At 46.1% G+C, this 20288-nt stretch overlaps 1 protein-coding gene across 1 annotated transcript in view; it reads right to left on the bottom strand.

Annotated features, from left to right (window-relative positions):
• LOC132436391 (transmembrane protein 132D-like) overlaps positions 1–19988 on the bottom strand; it is a 384639-nt gene extending 364651 nt beyond the window's left edge. The window contains exons 1-2 of the mRNA XM_060029294.2: positions 19967–19988; positions 17985–18861 (exon numbers count right to left, since the gene is read on the bottom strand). Coding sequence (XP_059885277.2) covers positions 17985–18861; positions 19967–19988 — 899 coding nt within the window. The remainder of the gene's footprint in view (positions 1–17984; positions 18862–19966) is intronic.
• Between the last annotated feature and the right edge of the window lie 300 nt (positions 19989–20288).

The raw sequence follows: 20288 nt of genomic DNA, 5'->3' as shown, positions 1-20288 counted from the left end.
GATCATGCAATCTACGTGCATGTATATCTGTATGTCTGTATATATGTATAAATATTTTGCTGTCTGTTTTCTGAGTTTTCAGACCTGTATTGATTCAGGTAACCACCCACACAATCAAGATACAGAAGTTTCCTCACCCTCCAAACCTCCCTTGTGTATCCTTTTGTAGTCAAGACATCTCTCCTCTCAATCCCTAGCAACCACTGACCAATTTTCCATCCCCACGCTTTGCCTTTTCCAGAATACCACAGCAGTGGAAGCACACAATAGGTGGCCTCTTGTGGCTGGTTTCTTTCCCTTAGCATACTGTCTTTTAAAAGCCGATTCTTAAGAAATGTTGGTGAGAGGGAAAAACGACACAAAAGTGGTGAAAGTTGGTAACTGATGGATCTGGGCAACTGGTTCATGGAGGTTCATTATTTCATGCTTTCTACTTTCATACATGTTTGGAAATTTCAAGAATAAAACGGTTTTAAATTTTGAAAAAAATAATGTCTGTTTCCTCTGGTCGTATATAAGCACTGCTGCTTAAAAGGGATCTAAAGATGGGACTTCCCTGGCCGTCCAGTGGTCAGGACTCTGAGCTTCCACTGCAGGGGGCACGGGCTTGACCCCTGGTCGGGGAACTAAGATCCCACAAGCCGTGCAGTGCGGGCACAAAATAAAAAATAAATTAGTATCTCTTTAAAAAAAACTTTAAAGAAACCAAAGACGCTGGACCGAGAAAAAGCCTGGACTCATTCAGTCCAGGCCACCTGGTATTGGAATTATGCTGGTATCCCTGCAAGAGGCAAGGAGTAAACACCTGACAGCTTCTAAGTCTGCATTTTTAGGATCTGACTGTTCCCAGCCTCTGACGATGCCAAGAGGCAATGTCCTATTTCTCCCGCAAAAACCAATATCAAACCTTTGCTCTTTTCCAGTCTGAGAATTCCTTAAGTTTCTGATTCAAAGGCTCAACAGAGCAGAAATAGGCCAGTTCCTTCCCTAAGATGAAACTTACCTAAAATGAGGGAACCTACTGTAAACAATGGATTTTGCCCCTTTTCCAAGGTGACACAGGTCTGTAAGGAGAAAAGACCTACCCGATCAGCCCAGCACAGAGAAAACTCCTGCCGGCAGACAGCGGATGACAGGGGAAGCCTCAACTCTGTGCATCCGAGATCCTCTCCATTTGTACTTGTCTGAAAGATGAGCCCCCCCGAGTCTTCTTTGCTGTTAATACAGTCAGGAGTCTGAAAAGCAGAATTAAAATAAATCTTCCTCAAACCAATGGAAAAGGGCATCAGGTGCTAATTTTGAAGGCATCAAGGAATTGAAATCAGCTTTGGAAAGGACACATTTTCTGAGCAGCATGTTGGCAATCCAGGCAGCCCGGCCATGGGTTGTCCCTTCTGGCGAAGAAAATGGATAGATCCGCCTTAAGAAAAGGCGGCTTTTCATGCACTTTGATTTTACTTAGGTAGAGAATGTCAGCAGCTTTTTCTTCTGAGAACGTGTATTCAGTTTCACCAAAGCCACCCGATTTTCAGACATCTTTTCCCAACAAATCATGTCTCTAGCAGCACAGCGATTCTCTTGTTTGATTAATTCTTGGTTTAAAAGATACTCCCAGACTGAAGTCTTAACTCCACATTTATGTTACATTGTAATCCTAAACCCCATCCATTCTGGGGGAATTTTCCACATAGAAGGTGGTGCTGGACCTTATGACACCACAATCACTATTACTCTCTTATATTCTGGTTGCTTTTAGCATGGAAGTCTTGGCCCTCAACAAACAGTTTCCTCTGCTTCTTTTGTTTTCTTTCAACACTATCTAGAAAGTGGTAATATACTCCTCTTCAGAGCCAAATGAGACTGTCTACCAGTAAGTAACGAGAAATGCCTAGAAAACACCAGGTGATCATGGCAGAAGCATGTAAATCCTGACGAGTCAAAGAATCAGTGAGAGGATGGCTATAAACTTCTTTGAAGATTACTGTGCAGGTGAGAAAGGCGGTCTGGAATTCAACTAATATGCCATTCCATGATAAATAAGAAGGAAAAGTTTCCTTAGGATAATAATAATGGCCTCAACCAAGGACGATCTGGACCCTGAGGAGACATTTGGCAATGGCTGGAGACATCTACAGGTCACAACTGAAGGAGGAGGCAATGGCTGGAGACATCTACAGGTCACAACTGAAGGAGGAGGAGGGCTACCAGTTGGTAGAGGCCAGGGATGCCCCTCGAAATCCTACAAGTTTTAGAGCACTGCCCCCCTCCTCACACCCCACACAGAGACACGGCAAAGAAGTATCCAGTCCAGTCAGTGGTGCTGGGGTTGAGAAACCCTGCCTTAGGATAAGAGCTGGGAAAAACTTAACCACAGAGTCTGAGATGCAGGACCAGAGGCAAAAGGTCATCCCGTTTCCACATCAGCAAAGCTGGGCTCTACCAACACACAGAGAATCTTTTAGCGCTTTTAAATTCATCATGGTCTTTGGCTTTATATTAATCAAAGCACTCGATCCCCAGAGACATGTGGGGATCGACTACGTGTCAGACACTGCACTGGGGTTTTGAGCATGCGCGAGAAAGGAAAGAGATCTGCTCACGTGGAGCTCACAGAGGGAGGAGACCCAACAGTCAAAGCACAATGACCCAAACAGCTGAATTCCAGGCAGTGGTAAGTTCTAGTAAAGAACATATTAAAGCAAGATGATGGCGGGAAGGGAGGGACCCTGCTTGAGATGCAATAGTTAAGGAAGACCTACCAATATCTATGTATCTATGTATCGACAGCCGTCAGTCATCCACCCATCCACCCATCCAGGTAAGCACTTATCCATGTATCTTTGTATCTGTGTATCTACCTACCTACCTATCCATCCTTCCATCCATCCAACCATCCATCCATCCATCCATCCATCCTCTCTATCTATCTATCTATCTACCTACCTACCTACCTATCTTCATCATCATCATCATCTATCTATCTATCTGCCTTTCTATCCATCTACACTATCCCTTCTTTTGCCCTCACTTTTCTCACCTAATGTTTTGGAAAACTTTCATATCACAAAAGCTATATAGTTTTCTGTGAATAGTGTTATGCTAATGTAACATAACCACTATCCCTTTAATAGCACTTCAGTGATCTGCAGACATCGCTCTATTACCTTCTGCATTGAACAGCGTGGAACGTTACTGCGGAAAAGTCTACAAACAGCCTGAATTTCTTCCCCTGGTAAATGACAAGTGACTCGCTTTTTCCTTACAAAGCATTTTGAAATCTGGCACGTATCACTCACATACACACACACGTACATAAGTATATATAAAGTATTAACTGAAATTAGATATATGTAGTATAAAGAAAAGAATATATATCACAAATGAACAGTTCAAAACACAACAGTAAACACTCTTGTACTAGCGCCCAGGTTACGAACTAGAATATACCCAGTATCTTTGAAGCCCCCTGCATGTTTCTCCCCATTAATGTCCTCATTCTCCCCACTGAGACCTATTATTCTAAATTTTGTGCTCATCTCCTTGTCATTTTTTACAGTTTTACCTAAATGAATGTATATATCCATCAACCGTGAATACTTTGTTGTTAATGTATGCCTAATTTTTAATCTTTGCATAAATGTATTTTTCTGAATCTTTCAATTAAATATTTTATATGAGAGATTACCCACAGGGATGTAATTAAATCATTTTCATGAATGTATAGGATTCCACTGTAGGAATATGTCAACATTTATTTATCCATTATCCTCTCAACGGTCATTTGGGACATTTCCAGTTTTTTGCTATTAAAACAGCACTGCTATGAATATTTATGTATGCCTTCTGGTAAACAAATACAAGAGTTTCTCTAGATTCTAGACTTTAGAAGTGGACATTTCGGGTCATAGTGCATGCGTATCTTCGACATTGCTGGGTGTATTTCCTAAAAAGGCAGCACCAATTCTGCCCACCAGGAATAAATGAAGGTTTCCTTTGTTCCACATTCTCTATAACTTGTGCTATTATCAGGCTGCCTGACTTCTGGCAACCTGGTGGATATGAAATTGAAATGTATAGTAGTTTTAATTTGTTCTTCTCTGATTTCTAATGAGATGGAGTATCTTTTCTATTTATTGGCTACTTTGTGTTTTTTCTTCTGTGAAATGTCTGTCCATATATATATATATATATATATATATATATATATATATATATATATATAGGTTTTTTTTGTTTGTTTTTTTTTGCGGTCCGCAGGCCTCTCACTGCCGTGGCCTCTCCCGTTGCGGAGCACAGGCTCCGGACGCGCAGGCTCAGCGGCCATGGCTCACGGGCCCAGCCGCTCCGCGGCATGTGGGATCTTCCCGGACCGGGGCACGAACCCGCGTCCCCTGCGTCGGCAGGCGGACTCTCAACCGCTGCGCCACCAGGGGAGCCCTGCTCATATTTTTTGCCCATTTTTCTTAATGAATTACAGGCATATTCTTTATATATCCTGCATCCTAAATCTTTGTTGGTCTTGATGTGTTATAAATACCTTCCCCCAAATTATGGTTTTTGATATAAAAAAGTACTTCTTTTAAAATATAGTCAACTGTATTCATTTTTCCTTTGTGGTCAGTGTTTTGGTGTCTTGTTTAAAGAAACCCTTTCCTCCAGAGCTTGTAAAGATATCCTTTAGTATGTTCTTCTGCACTGATTTCTTTTTTTCCTTTGAATACCAAATTGAGCTGAAATTGATGTCTAAGAGATCTGATTCCTTTTTTTCTCATTTGGATAATCAATGTCTCAGTGCCATTTCTGAAAAATACATCCCTTCTCACTGATCTGCAGTTGTAGTTCCCTTACACAAAATCTCCTTTTTCTGTTCATTATTCTATATACCTATGGTGTTCCACTATCACACTGTTTGAATATCTATGACTTTCAAATAATCCATCTATATTTTTCTTCTCTTTAGTGTTCCATCTATTCTTGACCGTTTTATCTTCATATAAATTTAAAACTCAACTTGTCGGGGCTTCCCTGGTGGCACAGTGGTTGAGAGTCTGCCTGCCGATGCAGGGGACACGGGTTCGTGCCCAGGTCGGGGAATATCCCACATGCTGCAGAGTGGCTGGGCCCATGAGCCATGGCCGCTGAGCCTGCGTGTCCGGAGCCTGTGCTCTGCAGCGGGAGAGGCCACAACAGTGAGAGGCCCGCATATCGAAAAAAAAAAAAAAAAATCAACTTGTCAAGAAGTTGATTTGCATTGGATTGGAATTGCATTGACTCTACAGATAAATATGGGGGGAACTGTACACACTTCTATCTCTGAACATGGCATATCCTATTTCTTCAGTTTTTTGTGAATAATTGTTCTACCTGAATGATTAGCTAATTAGCAATATGACTGAAATTTCGTAATTAGGACATGTCTAGGCATTGATTTTCGTTACTCATTTTTTTCTGTAACACAGAATACCTTCAGATCTACAGATTTAACTAGTCCTTAGTTTTAGGAAAAAATGTATTTCTGAATAAATTTTTTGGTTCATTTTGTGGAATTCTTAGCTCTAGGACATTAATCATCCTTATATTGGATTAACTTTCTTCTTTTCTTCCAAATTCTTTCCTTTATATAAATTTATTTATTTATTTTTGGCTGCGTTGGGTCTTCGTTTGCTGCACGCGGGCTTTCTCTAGTTGCGACAAGCAGGGGCTACTCTTCGTTGCGGTGCGCAGGCTTCTCATTGCAGTGGCTTCTCTTGCTGCGGAGCACAGGCTCTAGGCACGCGGGCTTCAATAGTTGTGGCTCGCAGGCTCAGTAGTTGTGGCACATGGACTTAGTTGTTCTGCAGCATGTGGGATCTTCCTGGACCAGGGCTCGAACCCATGTCCCCTGCGTTGGCACATGGGTTCTTAACCACTGAACCACCAGGGAAGCCACCCAATTTTTTTAATCTTTGCATTTCCCCAGCACTCACCAAGATTATCTCCATCTTTTCTATACACGCCAGTAATCCCTCTTTAAACTATGTCTATTCGTTCCTTGTTTTTAATTTCTATTTTGCACAGTCTGGATCTTCAATTCCTGTATTAGCTCTTTGGTCTACCTTATTATCTTTGTCATTACTTCCTTTTTATATTTTAACTCTTCATTTATTAAGTTCATGTTCTTTTAAAAATTTTTTCGACCCATTTAAAACTCACAGAAAAGAATTACTTTTGTTTGTTTTTGTTTTTGTTTTTGCGGTACGCGGGCCTCTCACTGTTGTGGCCTCTCCCGTTGCGGAGCACAGGCTCCGGACGCGCAGGCTCAGCGGCCATGGCTCACGGGCCCAGCCGCTCCGCGGCACGTGGGATCTTCCCAGACCGGGGCACGATCCCGCGTCCCCTGCATCGGCAGGCGGACTCCCAACCACTGCGCCACCAGGGAAGCCCAAGAATTACTTTTGGTTTATGCTTCTTCCCAAATAAATTCTTCCTCTCTCTTATAGCGTTGTATTTCCTTCCTCCCTCCCTCCCTCCTTCCCTCCCTTCTTCCCTTCCTTCCTCCTTCCCTTCCTTCCTTCCTTCTTCCCTTCCCTTCTGCAATCTGTCTACACAGATGGACCGCCATTTCTCTTGTAATCTGATTCATGCCCCACTTGGACGACTCTGATCCACACCCAGGCCTTCCATCTGTGTGGACAGAACATGGATGAGTTCTACTCAACATGCATTATCTTACAAAATATACACCAACACCTGGGTTTTCAACAGCCTGGGGTCACGGAGAGAGGAGGAGAGTTCAGGCAGGGCTCTGATGGATGGAATGAGGACCTGTTCCCCCTTTATGCAGTTTTTCAGATGCTCTGTGCCTGCGTCCACTCAACGCTTTGTGTGTTGAGATGGGAAAACGGAAAGGGAGAGAGGGTCAGTCTTGTATTTCTTCCATCTGCTTGGAATAACCCTGGGCTTCAGATTACACCTCCGATTCATCTCCGGGTCTGGGATCCTTGCTTTTGATAAAGACAAGCAGCCCTGGATGATCTCTTTTGTCATCAACAGTCCTTCCACTGCCCAAAATGAGAACAGAAAAGAAATGCGAACGCTGAGTTTTCACATTTGCATAAGGAGCTCACAGCCTGAAGAGGAAAAACTATTATCTTGCCTCTCTGTGTTCTTTCTTCTGCCTCTGGCTCCTTCCAAAGCTGTTATCATATTTATGATGTTTTCTGTTTGGGCAAATGCATTTCTGCATTGCTTACGACCCTTCTGCCTTTGCTCCCAGCTGGGGTTGACACAACTTGACAAACCTTCATGATTGTCTCTGCTTCTGGTACAATATGGAGTTGATGGGAAAAGATACTCTGCTTTCATAAAAATTATCTTTTCAAACAGCTACACCCACAGGGTCAAGTCAGGGAACAGAAACCACAGCAGATAACTGACCAGAAGGGCTTTAATACAGAGGACTAGTTACAGAGGGGCTGAAATTGCTGGCAGAACAACTAGATGGTGATGCAGCCCTGATATAAATAACTGCAGAAGTCTTTTCTCCTCGGGTCAGAAGGGCAAAGCAAGGAGGGGGCATCATAAGAGGCCATCGGCAAAGTCTCCCTGTAGGATTTGGAGCCGTGGCACAGGCTGCCTGGCGGGAGCTGCAACCACAGACGGACGAGCTTTCTGGCCTGAGCAGGGACCGGGGAGCAAGACAGAAAACTATGCCGACTTCTCCCATCTTCCTGGCCACAGGATTCCTGCCACTGGGTCCCACTGGCCGAAGCCATCAGAAGCCAGATCTGGGCAGTGTAGGGCATCTGGGAAATGCAGGTTACAGAGGTGGACCTACTGAGAGTCACAGCAGAGCAGAAGGGTGAGCTGTAAACTGCAGAGCAAGCAGCCGCAGGGCATCACCTCTGCCCTTTCGCAAGCAGAGCTTACGGGCGAAATTCCCTCTGATCGCTAATTACTTACTACTGCAGCTAACAAACTACCCTAAAACTCAGTGCTTTAGAACACCACCATGTTGTTATACATCACTTTTTATGTACCAGGAACCTGCACAGGGCTCAGCCGTGAGATGTGTCTGCTCCACCTGGAATTGGTGCGGTCCCCTGGTGGTACCAAGTTGTCGGCTAGCTGACCTACAGCGGCCAAGACAGCTTCACGCATGTGTCTGGGGCCTGGACAGGAATGGCTAGAAGATGGGGATCACCAGGTCCCCCCTCTCTCCATGGAGCTTCAGAGCTTCTCATGGGATCTCCCAGAAGACGAGCTGGACTTCTTACAGGCGGCTCTGGGCTCTAAAAGCAAGTGTTCCCGGAGACCTAGGTGGAAAGTCACAGCTTCTTAGAGTGTCTAGCCTCAGAAGTTCCAGATCCTCACTTCTGCTATATTCTACTTGGAAAGCAACACACCAGGTTCAAGGGGCAAGAGGTGGGGAAGAGAATCCAAGTATATAAGCCACGTTCAGGTGTCATCTCTCTTTCAAAGAGGCTCTGAAGGAGGGGAAACTGCACACTTGTGGTCAGATGCACACTTGTGGTCAGATGCACACTTGTGCTCAGATGCACCACGTTGGTTTTTGCACCTACATCACTCAGCCGATCTCTATCTTACTCTTGAGCTGATGCCTTCCCCAGGCCTTTGTGTGTTGATGCCGGAATGATTTCTGCTGGATTTTTTAAAATCAATTGACTTGCATACCTTCAGAATGCAGGAGACAGAATTCTGACACCTGGGTCCGCTCTCCTGTCTCCTACCAGTAGGTGCTGAGTCAGTCGCTTTCCTAAGTGACCCAGGGAAATGCTTCTTCAGCAGCTTTGAACATGCTCCTTCGTCTGTTTCTTCTTCATCGTTTACGTCGGAGGCGACCCGCGCCTTGTGTTAACACGGCCCTCTTTCAGAATGAATGGACACTGCTCAGCGTGAAGTGACCTGAGGTCATCTGTCTGCATTTCAGCTGATACCTGATGCGTCCCTTGGGTGACTGGTTATTTCCTAAATGCCTGATCTGAGGCCACGCAACCGGCTCACCTGTCGTCTTTCGTTTACACCATCAACACCGGAAAGCTAAGAGCCCAGAGACTGAGGCTCAGTGACCTTCGATGACCTTCCCAAGGGTGCGCAGGCAGTGAGGATGCCAAGATGGGTGCCCGTGGCCCTGGCTCCAGCCCTGCGCTCTTCCTCATAAACCCATGTGGTCTCCAAGAGGTGTGCCCCCTGGATCTGAAATTGCCATTCCTCGTGATAATTATCAGCGTCTGAAGTGCCCGGAAGGGCCCACAATAATCCCCTGGCATCCTTCGGAGCTCTTTACACTGCAGTGACTGGTAAGCCTGACAGATGCTCATGACAGTGGACACACCTTCAACTGTCTATGCTCCAAAGCACTGTCTTAAGTTGGCATCTTATCCTGCCAAACAGACCCCCTGGTCTCTCTCACAGCACCGACTACTCAGTACAGGGCTGGGTCCGTGTCTCGTATTTGCTGTTACATCCCCGGCACCAAGCTTCACACTCAAGAAACGTCTCCTCAATGAGGGAAATGTTTCAGGTAATTCATTCCCTTAAGTGCTTTTAAAAAGAATGAGATTTAGGAGTATCGGTGTCTACCTTCCCGCCTCGCATTGACGAAGAGGGATTTTCCAAAACATGGTTTCTGGGATATAGGTCAGCGAGGGCGAGTTCTCCGGACCTCAAAGTAAACATGTTATGAGCTCTAGGGCGTCTGTCAAGTTAGTCACCTCTTGTGTTTCTGTGCCCAGTTCTGGAAAACATAGGTGATAAAAGCACCTACTTCGTGGGGTTGTTCTGAGGATTCAATGTGTGAAAAATATTTTAAGCACTGAGAACAGTGCCAGACACAAATAGATACTTAATGACTGCTGCCTATTATAATTACCATTATTATTATATCCAGCTATCTCCCCAAACTTCCTGGACCCAGCACATCACACCTGAGTTCCCACGAGTAACCCAGAAGAGATACAGAGAAATCACATCTGAAGGTGCTGGGAGAAGGATATGAAGATATTCCCTCAACAGCCTCTGTGGCCAGCCAACCAAAGACCACCTTGGAAATGGAATCTCCATGGATACCAGTGAATGAACAGATGACACTAAAGACGAAACCCATCCCCAACTCCTCCCCACCTGGCCTTGTAGAAACCTCTACCATCTCCCCACTCCTTTCCACCCCAGAACACAGAAACGTGACTGGGGGCAGGGAGAGGCCGTAACACTCTCAAATGGCTGAGTGCTCTCACCCAACACGTATCTACCTTTGCTCACCCAGATCTGCAGACCCACATTCACAGCAGCCGTCAGAGCAATCAGCCGGGTACCGCCATGATACACTAGTGAACCCAGCCCTTTCCCTCCAGTGGCTTTCAGTCTGGTTGAAAAGGAGACTGTCAGGCGGGTCTACCATGCAGGGGATGTGATAAGGTCCTTACACAGAGATGAAGGTCAGCTCAAGGTTACAGAGTATAAACAGCGATGAGCAGAAGCTGGTATAGCCAAAGAAGATCCCAGAGAGCTTTGGTGGCCAGACTTCGATCCCCAGAACCTCTTCATCTTAAAACTGCAAGTTGGTACCCTTGGATCAACATCTTCCCTTTTCCCCCTCCCCTCAAGCCTCTGGCAGCCATCCACCTATTCTCTGTATCTGCGAGCTTTTGTTAGGCTCCACGTATAAGCGATAGTATCCAGAATCTGTCTTTCTCTGACTGACCTCACTGAACACCATGCCCTTGAGGTTCATCCATGTTGTTGCAGAGAAAATAGAAATCACTGCGTCAAAGAGGTGCTCCCCTGTTCACTGCAGCATCGTTCGCGATAGTCAAGACATGGAAACAACCTGAGTGTCCATAGTGGATGAATGGATAAAGAAAATGTGATGTACATACACAATGGAATATTATCCAGCCACGAAAAAGAAGGAAATCCTTCCATTATCTTCTAGAACTCCCAGCCCTGCCAAGTTGGCCAAAGTCAAGTTCTCTTGCTCATGAGACAAGCCTCCCACTAGAACATGGGAAAGAGATTCAGTGAAACCTCAGGCAACTTTCCCAGTACCAATCTGGGAGCACAGCTGGTGCCACCGTTGGTACCTTCCTCCTCTCTTCTTTTCCCCCAAGAGGATCAGAGCCGTCGACCTTGGTCAAAAAAAGTATCGCCAGAAAGGAAGCATAGCTGTCAGGTGATGGAGGGATTCTTGAGTTGGAGGTCACTATGCATTAACATCCTGAAATGCGTGAAGCCCGTGAAGTTGTGGACAGAAAGGCTGTGTGTATTGTCACACAGTGGAGTTTGCACATGCATGCAATTATGTGTGACTCAATTATACAGGGTGGGGGGCACAGGGGACTGAGAGAGAGAGAGAGAGACACAGAGAGAAGGCGGTTTAAATAGTTAAATTTCTAACTTGACCATTCTACTCAATAAGCATAGCCCAGGATAGCAAGAAGGATGACACGGACCCAACTCCAGCTGCATGTCCGCATCTCTTGGACACCTTTTTAAAAAGACTAACACCAGACACAATACTGTAAATCAACTGTACATCAATTAAAAACAACAATAATAAAAGAGATCATGAAAAAGACTGAAGAACCATTTTTTAAAATTTGTTCACAGTATAGCTTTAGACTTCCGTTACCTTAAGGTATATGAACTGTAATAACAGACTGATGAATTACTTAAAGAAACTCATGTGCAGACATTTAGCTTCATGGGTATTTTTGTTACGAAACAAAATACTAACACCAAGGCTTCACCCCAGACCGGTGCTGGGGCCAGAGGATCTTAGGACCACTCACCACTGGAAGCAGTGGCCTCAGCTCATCTCAGCTCCGGGTCCCTCTTACAGCACAAGTACCCTAATACGGCTGCACCCGACCCTTGTCATCTTGTATACATGACATGGCCTTGAAATAGACCAACCCTCTCACCTCAAGTCTCACAGAAGAACCTGCTCTCTGGCCCCTCCCTTAACAGAAGGTACATGGAGTGGACTCATGGCACCAGTGACAGCCATTCGATCCCCCAGTAGTTGACAGGTGTCCAGGGCGGGCCAGGTAGTGCATGAGAAAGGAGGAAAGGGCGGTGAGCAGACCGAAGTTTCTGCCCTCCTGCAGCATGCATTCAAGCGGAAGTAAAAACGTGTGGCAGGTACAACTTAAGGGATTTTCCAGAAAAGCTGGACCCTACCCAGTGTTACCTTCATTCTAAACTGGGAACCTCCCTCTGCGTAAGAGCTGAGTTTTTTCCCGACAACCAGGATCATAGTTTTTCACTTGCAGGGGCGATTTTATCCCCGAGGGGACATTGGGAAACAGCTGGACCCATCTTGGGGTATCAAAATTCGGGGTTGTGTATACAGTGGGTTGAGGCCAGGGATGTCGCTAACCATCCTACTATGTACAGACCGGACTGCCCCTCACAACAAAATATCTGACCCAAATGTCAATAGCTAAAGGCTGAGAAATGTCTACTCTTTTGAATTATAACCCAAACTGTAAAGTCAATTTCCAGAAGCCCTTACTGAAATGAATGAACGATTGAATAAATAAATACGTGAGGGAGAATAAGCAAATTTCACCTGCAGGATTCCAAAAAAATTTACGTAAATATACCACCCACAACGAGGCAGAGTGTAGTTCCGTAATTGTGAGCTGTGGATCACCACTTCCTTCTGGAAAATACAGTATAGGGAGTGCAGAGAAAAGCAACTTTACAGACGAAAAACCTGAGAAATACCACACCGGCCAGCAACCAGATTTCACATCAACAGTGATTAAGTCAGGGCGGGAGTACGCGTTCTTGATACAATGCAATGAAAATGGCATTTTTCGTTTGTTTGTTCTTGAAAATCCCAATTGGCTTTTATTTCAAGATGATGGGGGAATAAAAAAGAGCACAGAGATACACCTGATGTCTTTGTGCCTTTACCTGTGCTGTCCTCTTTGCCTGAAATCCCTTTTTTTTTGGCCCATAAAACCACTACATAATCAACAAGGACCTACTGTACAGTACAGGGAACTCCACTCAATATTCTGCAACAACCCATATGGGAAAAGAATCCAAGAAAGAACAGACACGTGCATATGCACAACTGAGCCATCCCACTGCACACCCGAAACCAACACAACACCGCAAGCCAACTACACTCCAATACAAAACAAAAATCAAATTTAAAAAAAAAAAAAAACACTACATATTCTCCACTCCCCCAGGGCCAGGTCTTACTGTCTCACGCTCCTGTCCCTTAGACAGGACTCATCTCTCCTTTTTACTCATCTGTGTATTTCCTGACTTCCTCAATAAATGCTTCTTCAGTGGAAAGTGAAAGAGAATAGAGGGGATGATTTTAAACTCTTGTGGTTGGCAGACGAATAAAAACAACACTTTATCTCTGTGCTGTTTTACCCCCAAACCCATTACTTCGGTCTCATCACGAGGAAAACATCAGATAATCCCAACAGAGGGACGTTCTTCAAAAAGTCTGAACCGGAAGTCTCAAAGCTATCAAGACAACAGAAACAAAGCAAGTCTGAGAAGTTGGTCACAGTCAAGCGTAGTTCCAGACATGATGACTAAATGTACATGATATCCTGGGTGGGAGCCTGGAACAAAAAAGGGGCCATCGGGCAAAGACTAAGGGGATGTGAACGAGCGTGGACTTCAGTTAATAATAATATGGGTCACTGATTGTGACAAATGAACCATGCTAATGAAAGATGCTGATTACAGGGGGAAACTAGCCACCAGGCGCTTGGCATTGTCCTGTACTCATTTCACAACTTTTTTTGTAAATCTGAATATATTCTCAAACAGGAGCTTTACTGAAAAGAGAGGGAATGGCCTCCTTTCTCCGTCTGCCTCTCACTCCATTCCGCTCCAGAAGCAACTCCCTTAATTCCCACCGGATGGCAAACGGAGACGCAGTGCCAGGCACAGAGGTCACGGACCTGTGCAGGGTTTCCAGATACCCAACATCATCCTCTTCTTAAAAGCACCCGGTTTTCTCAGGAGGGAAACACTGCCTCCCCGGGATATGCTCTTAGTGAAAGATGACTCCAGGAGCCCACCTCTCATTCTGGAAGCCACACCGGCTCCCTCCCCTACCTCGGGCACAGACAGCAAGTAGGTAGGTGAGCCACTGGGAGCTTCCCAAGAGTCTTTGCACCTTTGATTATAGTAAGAACAGAAGGAACTTCTGAAGGAATTCGTTGTGCCGGGCCGGGGAGGGGTGCTGGGCAAGAAGGCTAATTGCATCTACAGCAGGGGCAACTTCCCCCTCCCACCCTGTGCATTGCCAAGGCTAGCGCCCCCGTGCCTTATTAATATACAAAAATATACATCCAACTAACCTTTCGTGTATTTATTTTCTTAGATTAGCAGGCTGGGATTTACGGCCTGCAGCTAAGAATATTATTGGCTACACCAGGGCATAGTTCACCTGAAATAGAATAAGAAGAGATCTTTTCCTGGTCCAAGGCAGGTTCAAAAGCTACATCATTCAAGTGAATCGAGTTCAGGGCCAAACCACCTCAAACCACCACATATTATTTCTAACAGTTGAGATTCCCAAACCATCAAAGAATATCTTTTGAGGCTTACCAACCCCAGGCCCACTTTGTCCCCTTGTCCAATATTCTTACTTTATTCTCTTTCTCTTTTGTTTACAACTCTTTATCTTTGCAAGAATATCTACTTGGTAATAATGCCTTATTCGGAGATGGTCTTAGGTCTGACCACAGTCTGGGCACGAGATTCTTAACAAACTCTTGAGTATTTAGCATGTAAAACTGTAAAGACTTCAGCAAAGTGTATGTATTGGTTAATAATTAACAATATGCCCATTCATTCAATCATTTAACCAATCTAAGCATATCTCTGACTTTGAGAAAAGCACCCAGGCATCTGAGTGCCAGGCCTCTTTTCTGGACCTTTCCACCTGCATTTCCTGGAGTATCAGGGAACCAAGCTAATGCTATGCAAATATCTGGCTTCACATTCAGATCTGACAACCAGACTCCTTTGAAACTGACTTCCTGTGGGAAGAAGCGACCAAAAAATAGGTGGGAAAGATGAGCAAGAAAGAGCTTTCGAGGCCTTTGATTCTCCGGACACGTAATCAGGCGATGGGAGACCTAGGATGCTTCTGACATTAGCTCTCTGTCGGGGAAGGAAAGGAGACGGGGTGGTGAGAACATGCAAGAAAGGGTACAAGTTCTGTGGGATACTTCTGTTGTCCACTGGAAGGAAAACATTCTCTGAAATTAAAAGGGATCCTTAGATGTCTAAAGAACAAAAGCATTTTGCTTTTCTTCCTTTGTGGAGGTCTGCTTTGGAAGACTCGAGCTCCAGGAGAGAACAGAACTTCTAAGATGACAAACAGCCCCATCCTGGTTTTCCTCTGTGCGATGGTCAATGCACACGCGTGCACCCTCCCAGCTGTTTTCGTAAATTGCCCTTACGGATCATTTGCGCGACAAAACTTGTTTCCCAGAATGGAAGCTGAGCCCCTGTGTGTAGCCACAGAGTCACCCAGAGATCACAGGCGCAGAAGTGACAGGAAGGTGGCAGTAGGTGGTCAAACACTGTCTGCAGCAGGAGTCCTGTTGGAGGCAGGTAATTTGGTCCCCCCTCCACCCTGGCCATCCTTAAGTGGTGAGGGAAGTCCTGCTGACAGCTGATCTATAAAACATTAGCCCGGCTCTGGACCTCGTTAGCACTGTCACCGCCGAGTCTAGAAACAAGTCACCCTTCCTGAGGAAAGCACCCAAAGATACTTGGCTGGATCCTTCAGGGTCATTTATAGCAGGTGGCCAGACAGAGCAGGCCCCTGCTAATTCTAAATATTTGGAAGCCATGCTCAACGACTGTCAAATGGGCTTCATTAAAAAAGATACACAGTTTCCTTATTTTCCAATTATGACAATTCCGGCTAAAGGCTAATGACATTACCAGATCCAGGTTTCCCTGTCAGCTGTTTTCATAAACAGATAAGACTCATTCCCAATTAGAGCATGTTAAGTATTCAACAGGCACATTATTAATGCCAGCCTTTCACAAGACGGAAAGCGTGCCACTTTACCAACTTAAACACACGTTCATGAAATATTTACCGATTTACTCTTGTCTTAACTAGAAAACTGATTTTTTTAAACACCTTTCTAACTGATGGACTCTGAACACATACACTTTGGCTTTACATCCAAAATTTTCCAATCTTTTGACTTGGAAGTGGAGCCACCCGATCTAGACGCCTCAAAGGTGCTTCTTTCTGAATCTGCAAAGACTTGGATCCTTTAGATCATGTAGCCCAGGAGCAGGTTTCTCCGTGTCACAGCTTGCCGATGACAAGGCAGCCCTCAGGACTCAGAGGAACACCTCAGTGGGCAGTGGACTGTGGCTGGATGCACAGCTATTTGTGAAATTTAATTCTACATATATAACCGATTCCCAAAAAAACCGACGTGGATATCATCTCCTGGAGAGTTAAAACTTTAAGAGATTCTGGTTCGTAAACCAGGGTCCAAGAAATCAACCGTCAGTAGTTGACAAACAGAAAAAAATGTCGGAATATGAAATCACGTGACTTCCCCTTATTCAGAACCTTGAGTTTCCATCAGCAAAATATTTCTCTATATACACAGCCATCTCCATGAAGAATATTATTTAAGAGCGCTGAGCCCGAGAAAACCAAGCACAGGGCTAGCACACCAGCCCGAGGGCCCACGACCAGCTCGATCTAGGGCTGATTTCTGAAGAACAGAAGGGGGAGATCATGAGGCCTCAGACCCACAGATGTGTTTATGTGCCCTAAATCCCTGTGCGTAATCCCCAGATGCGCCTCCAACCCCAGCCAAAGGTTTTACCTTCCAACAACCAGCCAAGTTCAGTCATGAGGTCAATGCTGTCTATTGGTTTCTGTTTCTTCAGTTGAGATTAAAAGGGAATTCCCAGCACTAGGTCACAATCAACAAAACTGAAACGTGCAAAGTGTAAGCAGAAGAATGACTCCTTTCTTAAACTCACCCACCCCTTAACAAACACAGAAAGAAGTTTAAAAAAAAAAAAAGAAAGAAAGAATGGGAGAGGGACAAGAGGGTGATCGTTACTGGATGAACTTTAAAAACCAACATATAAATGTGTGCCACGTCCACGAACCCTCCTGTGTTCAGAGGTCACAAACAAATTTGATTAGATGGTGCTTCAGATCAAGTTTCTGGAGTATGTAGCAGTGTCAGGACATATTTAGTGACCGAACAACACTTACACCAAATAGCTGTTATCATCAGACTCATCTGTGTTTAAAACAAACGAACCAAAAAACTGGTATGAAAATCCAATGAAGTCAAGGCAAGTCGCTTCCCTCCCGTACCACACTCCAAAGAGAAAATGCACGCATCCTTTTTCCCAAAGCTCACCGTACTCACTTTCAGTGCCTCGTCTTTGGTACAGTCTTACGGAAGACACTCGACAAATTCTACTGGATAGCCTTCACACTTTTTGCTCTTTTGTACTTTGAGCAGTAAGCTCTATTTCCAGAGAGAAACAAAATGGTAACTTTGAGGTTGGTACCATAGAGCGCACTTAGAACTCACACGTTTGGAAGAGATTTTGAGTTGGCGCAGCTGCATCCCTTATCCTTCCCGACAACTGTCTCCATCCCATTTGCAGGCTGATTTCAACTGTGAGCCATTTATCCTAAAACCTGCTGAGAACCGCCTGAGCCAGGGCAAAGGCAGGACGTCAGCCTCCTCCCGGCTTTTCTGGGATGGCCCGGAAAACCTAGGAATAAGAAGGTCTTCACCGCCCAGCTGCCAACGCGGAGAGATCCAGCTGGTCTCTCGATTTGACAGCGAACACGGAGCCTGTAAACCTGGAAGGATGCTTCTACCCCGGACAACGCTAACACATCGCTCCGGATCAAACAGACAGGGTTCCCAGAAGCACCCTTTGACCTTGGAGATGCTACAGGGAGATACTCCCAATGAACTCACCTCAGTGTGAAGCGGTCCTCGGTGGAGTTTTTGGAGATGGAGACGGGAAACGTCAGCACATCTCCCTGCCTGACCGTCTTTGGCACGTACTGCACGGCCACGTGGTTGTCCAAACGCAACTCTCTCAGGGGCGGCCGGCTCGGGGTCTGGTGAAGAAAAACACTGCCGATCCTCTGCAAGGGAGGCCCCGACTCATCAATGTCGCTGTGGCCCGTCCGCATCCCTCCGGCTCTCCTGGCACAGTCTCCGCGCTCGTCCCCGGGCTGCAGGGCGTAGTAGAGCTCCACGGGGCTGCCCTCGGGGGGCTCGGGCGACTTCTTCCTCCCGGCCACCACCGTGGGGGGCCCGAACCAGCCGGCCGGGAGCTCCAGCTGCGCCACGCACAGCCCCAGGGCCCCCTGCAGCCGGCAGCTGCCCCTCACCTCCCGGGTCTCCCGGAAGGCGAACACCCGCAGGCAGGGCAGCCTCTGCGCGGGGCCGGCATCGTCCCAGTCCCTGCCCACCACGTGGAAGAGCACGTGCACGCGGGGCCGGCTCAGGGAGATCTTGTCCCGCAGGATGTGCGCTTTCAGCTTCCAGTTCAGGGAAAACGTGCTGGTGAATCCGAACGGGCTGGAGGGCAGCATCAAGTCCTGGGGCACCACCTGCTCGATGGCGAAAGGCCCGTAGCTGGCGTTCAGGACGGGGAACCTCTTGGATCTGTAAACCAGAAAGGACTCCACGCGCGACTGCAGACTGGAGTTTCTCATGACGTCCTGGTTGGCTTCCTTCAGGAAGAAGGACACGTCCGCGTGGTGGATGTGGTAGGTCACTGGGAGGTAGGTGGGCAGCGAGGAGAACCTCTGGATGCTCTCCAGGATGCCTCGGCTTGCCACCACTGTCGGGAGGAATCGGGGTTCAGGGGTTAGAAACTCCAGGGCAAGGGTACCAGTATTTCAGACCTCTTCCCCCCCTTTATAAGGATTGCCTTGTCTTTGCACTAATTATGCAATTCTTTATTCAAAAGGTCTTACTTAAATCAACTCGTCTTATAGGAAATATATTTCTTCAAAAAAATTGATGCCACTGGAGTAGACAACAGGCATCACTGGCCATGCACAGAAGCTAAGTGTGCAGATAAATAAATTTCAGATCATGCCTTTAATTTTCCGCTAGCGGTCCTGGTGCCCTCAGGAGGCGATGGGTTATGCCTAAGACTTGTTCTCTTTTCGTTAAAGGGAGAGATGCTCATGAGAAAGGTCTTAAGGATGTGCTGGCATCCAGCAGAGAAGGGCATTCCCGTTAACTCAACCAGATGGACCAAGATCGCAAACGAGAATGACTTTCTCAGCATGTGGTTCGAGGCTGTGTCCATATCCCACCCAATACTATTTTATGTCCCACCAGATACACACGCTGCACGTAAGGACTCACTGACCATCGGGAAATGATAAAAGGACGTTAAGGTGGGCAATCACATATCAGTTGGACATCACATACTTTCCTGGGCGTTAAACTGAGAGATGGAGAGAAAAGTCCCCGGAAGGATAATGCTAGGAGGAAACCTCCAGAAACAGATGAGATGGGCTGACCACGTCATGTTGGGTCCCCGTGTCCCTAGAACCCAAGAACCAAGGGAAGCCCATCATTCATCCTTCGTAAAAGCTATGTTGACCCCAATGCACAGAAAGCATTCTTTTTTTTTTTTCTCCTTACTAAGTATATCCCTCCCTCAGGGGGAACATTCCAAAATGTTATTTTTACATTGTGCCTTATATTCTGGAAGAAAAACACAGACACAGAAATTACATAATTCAAGACCCAACTTAACAGGCTTTAGAAACGGAAATTATTGGCTCTGGGATCACTGACTTTCTAGGCAAAGCTCCACAAGATATCTGAAGCCCTTCTCATTAGTCGCCCTGTAATTATCACTGGTTCTTTTGCAGTAAAAGCAACGGAAGCCCTGACATTGATCGGGCCAAACTGTTTCAGAGGCTCACGTGAGCACACTTTCCGATGCATGACGCCTACATGAGCCTGGACCCCTCCTGGCTGTTGTCTGTGAACAGAGAAGGAAGCAAAGGACTCAGAGAAAAAGGGGTCCTGACTGTGGCTTTGCTGCACAGATCTCGAGAGAGAGCAGGCAAGTCACTGAGCCTCTCTGCCTCTCCTGGACTGGTCTGAAGTAGGAGGGCACCAACCAGAGTATGGAGGCCCCCATCCAGTTCTAACAGTGCAGGACACTCAGCTGTGGTCCATCCTGCTTCTGGACAAGAAGCCAGCCTGACATACACTCATCCCGAGTTGATGGACAGCCCCAAG

Source organism: Delphinus delphis, chromosome 13, assembly GCF_949987515.2.
Source record: "Delphinus delphis chromosome 13, mDelDel1.2, whole genome shotgun sequence".
Classification (NCBI taxonomy): Eukaryota; Metazoa; Chordata; class Mammalia; order Artiodactyla; family Delphinidae; genus Delphinus; species Delphinus delphis.
Note: the sequence above shows the minus strand (reverse complement) of the source record. Positions and strands in the feature narration are given on the sequence as shown.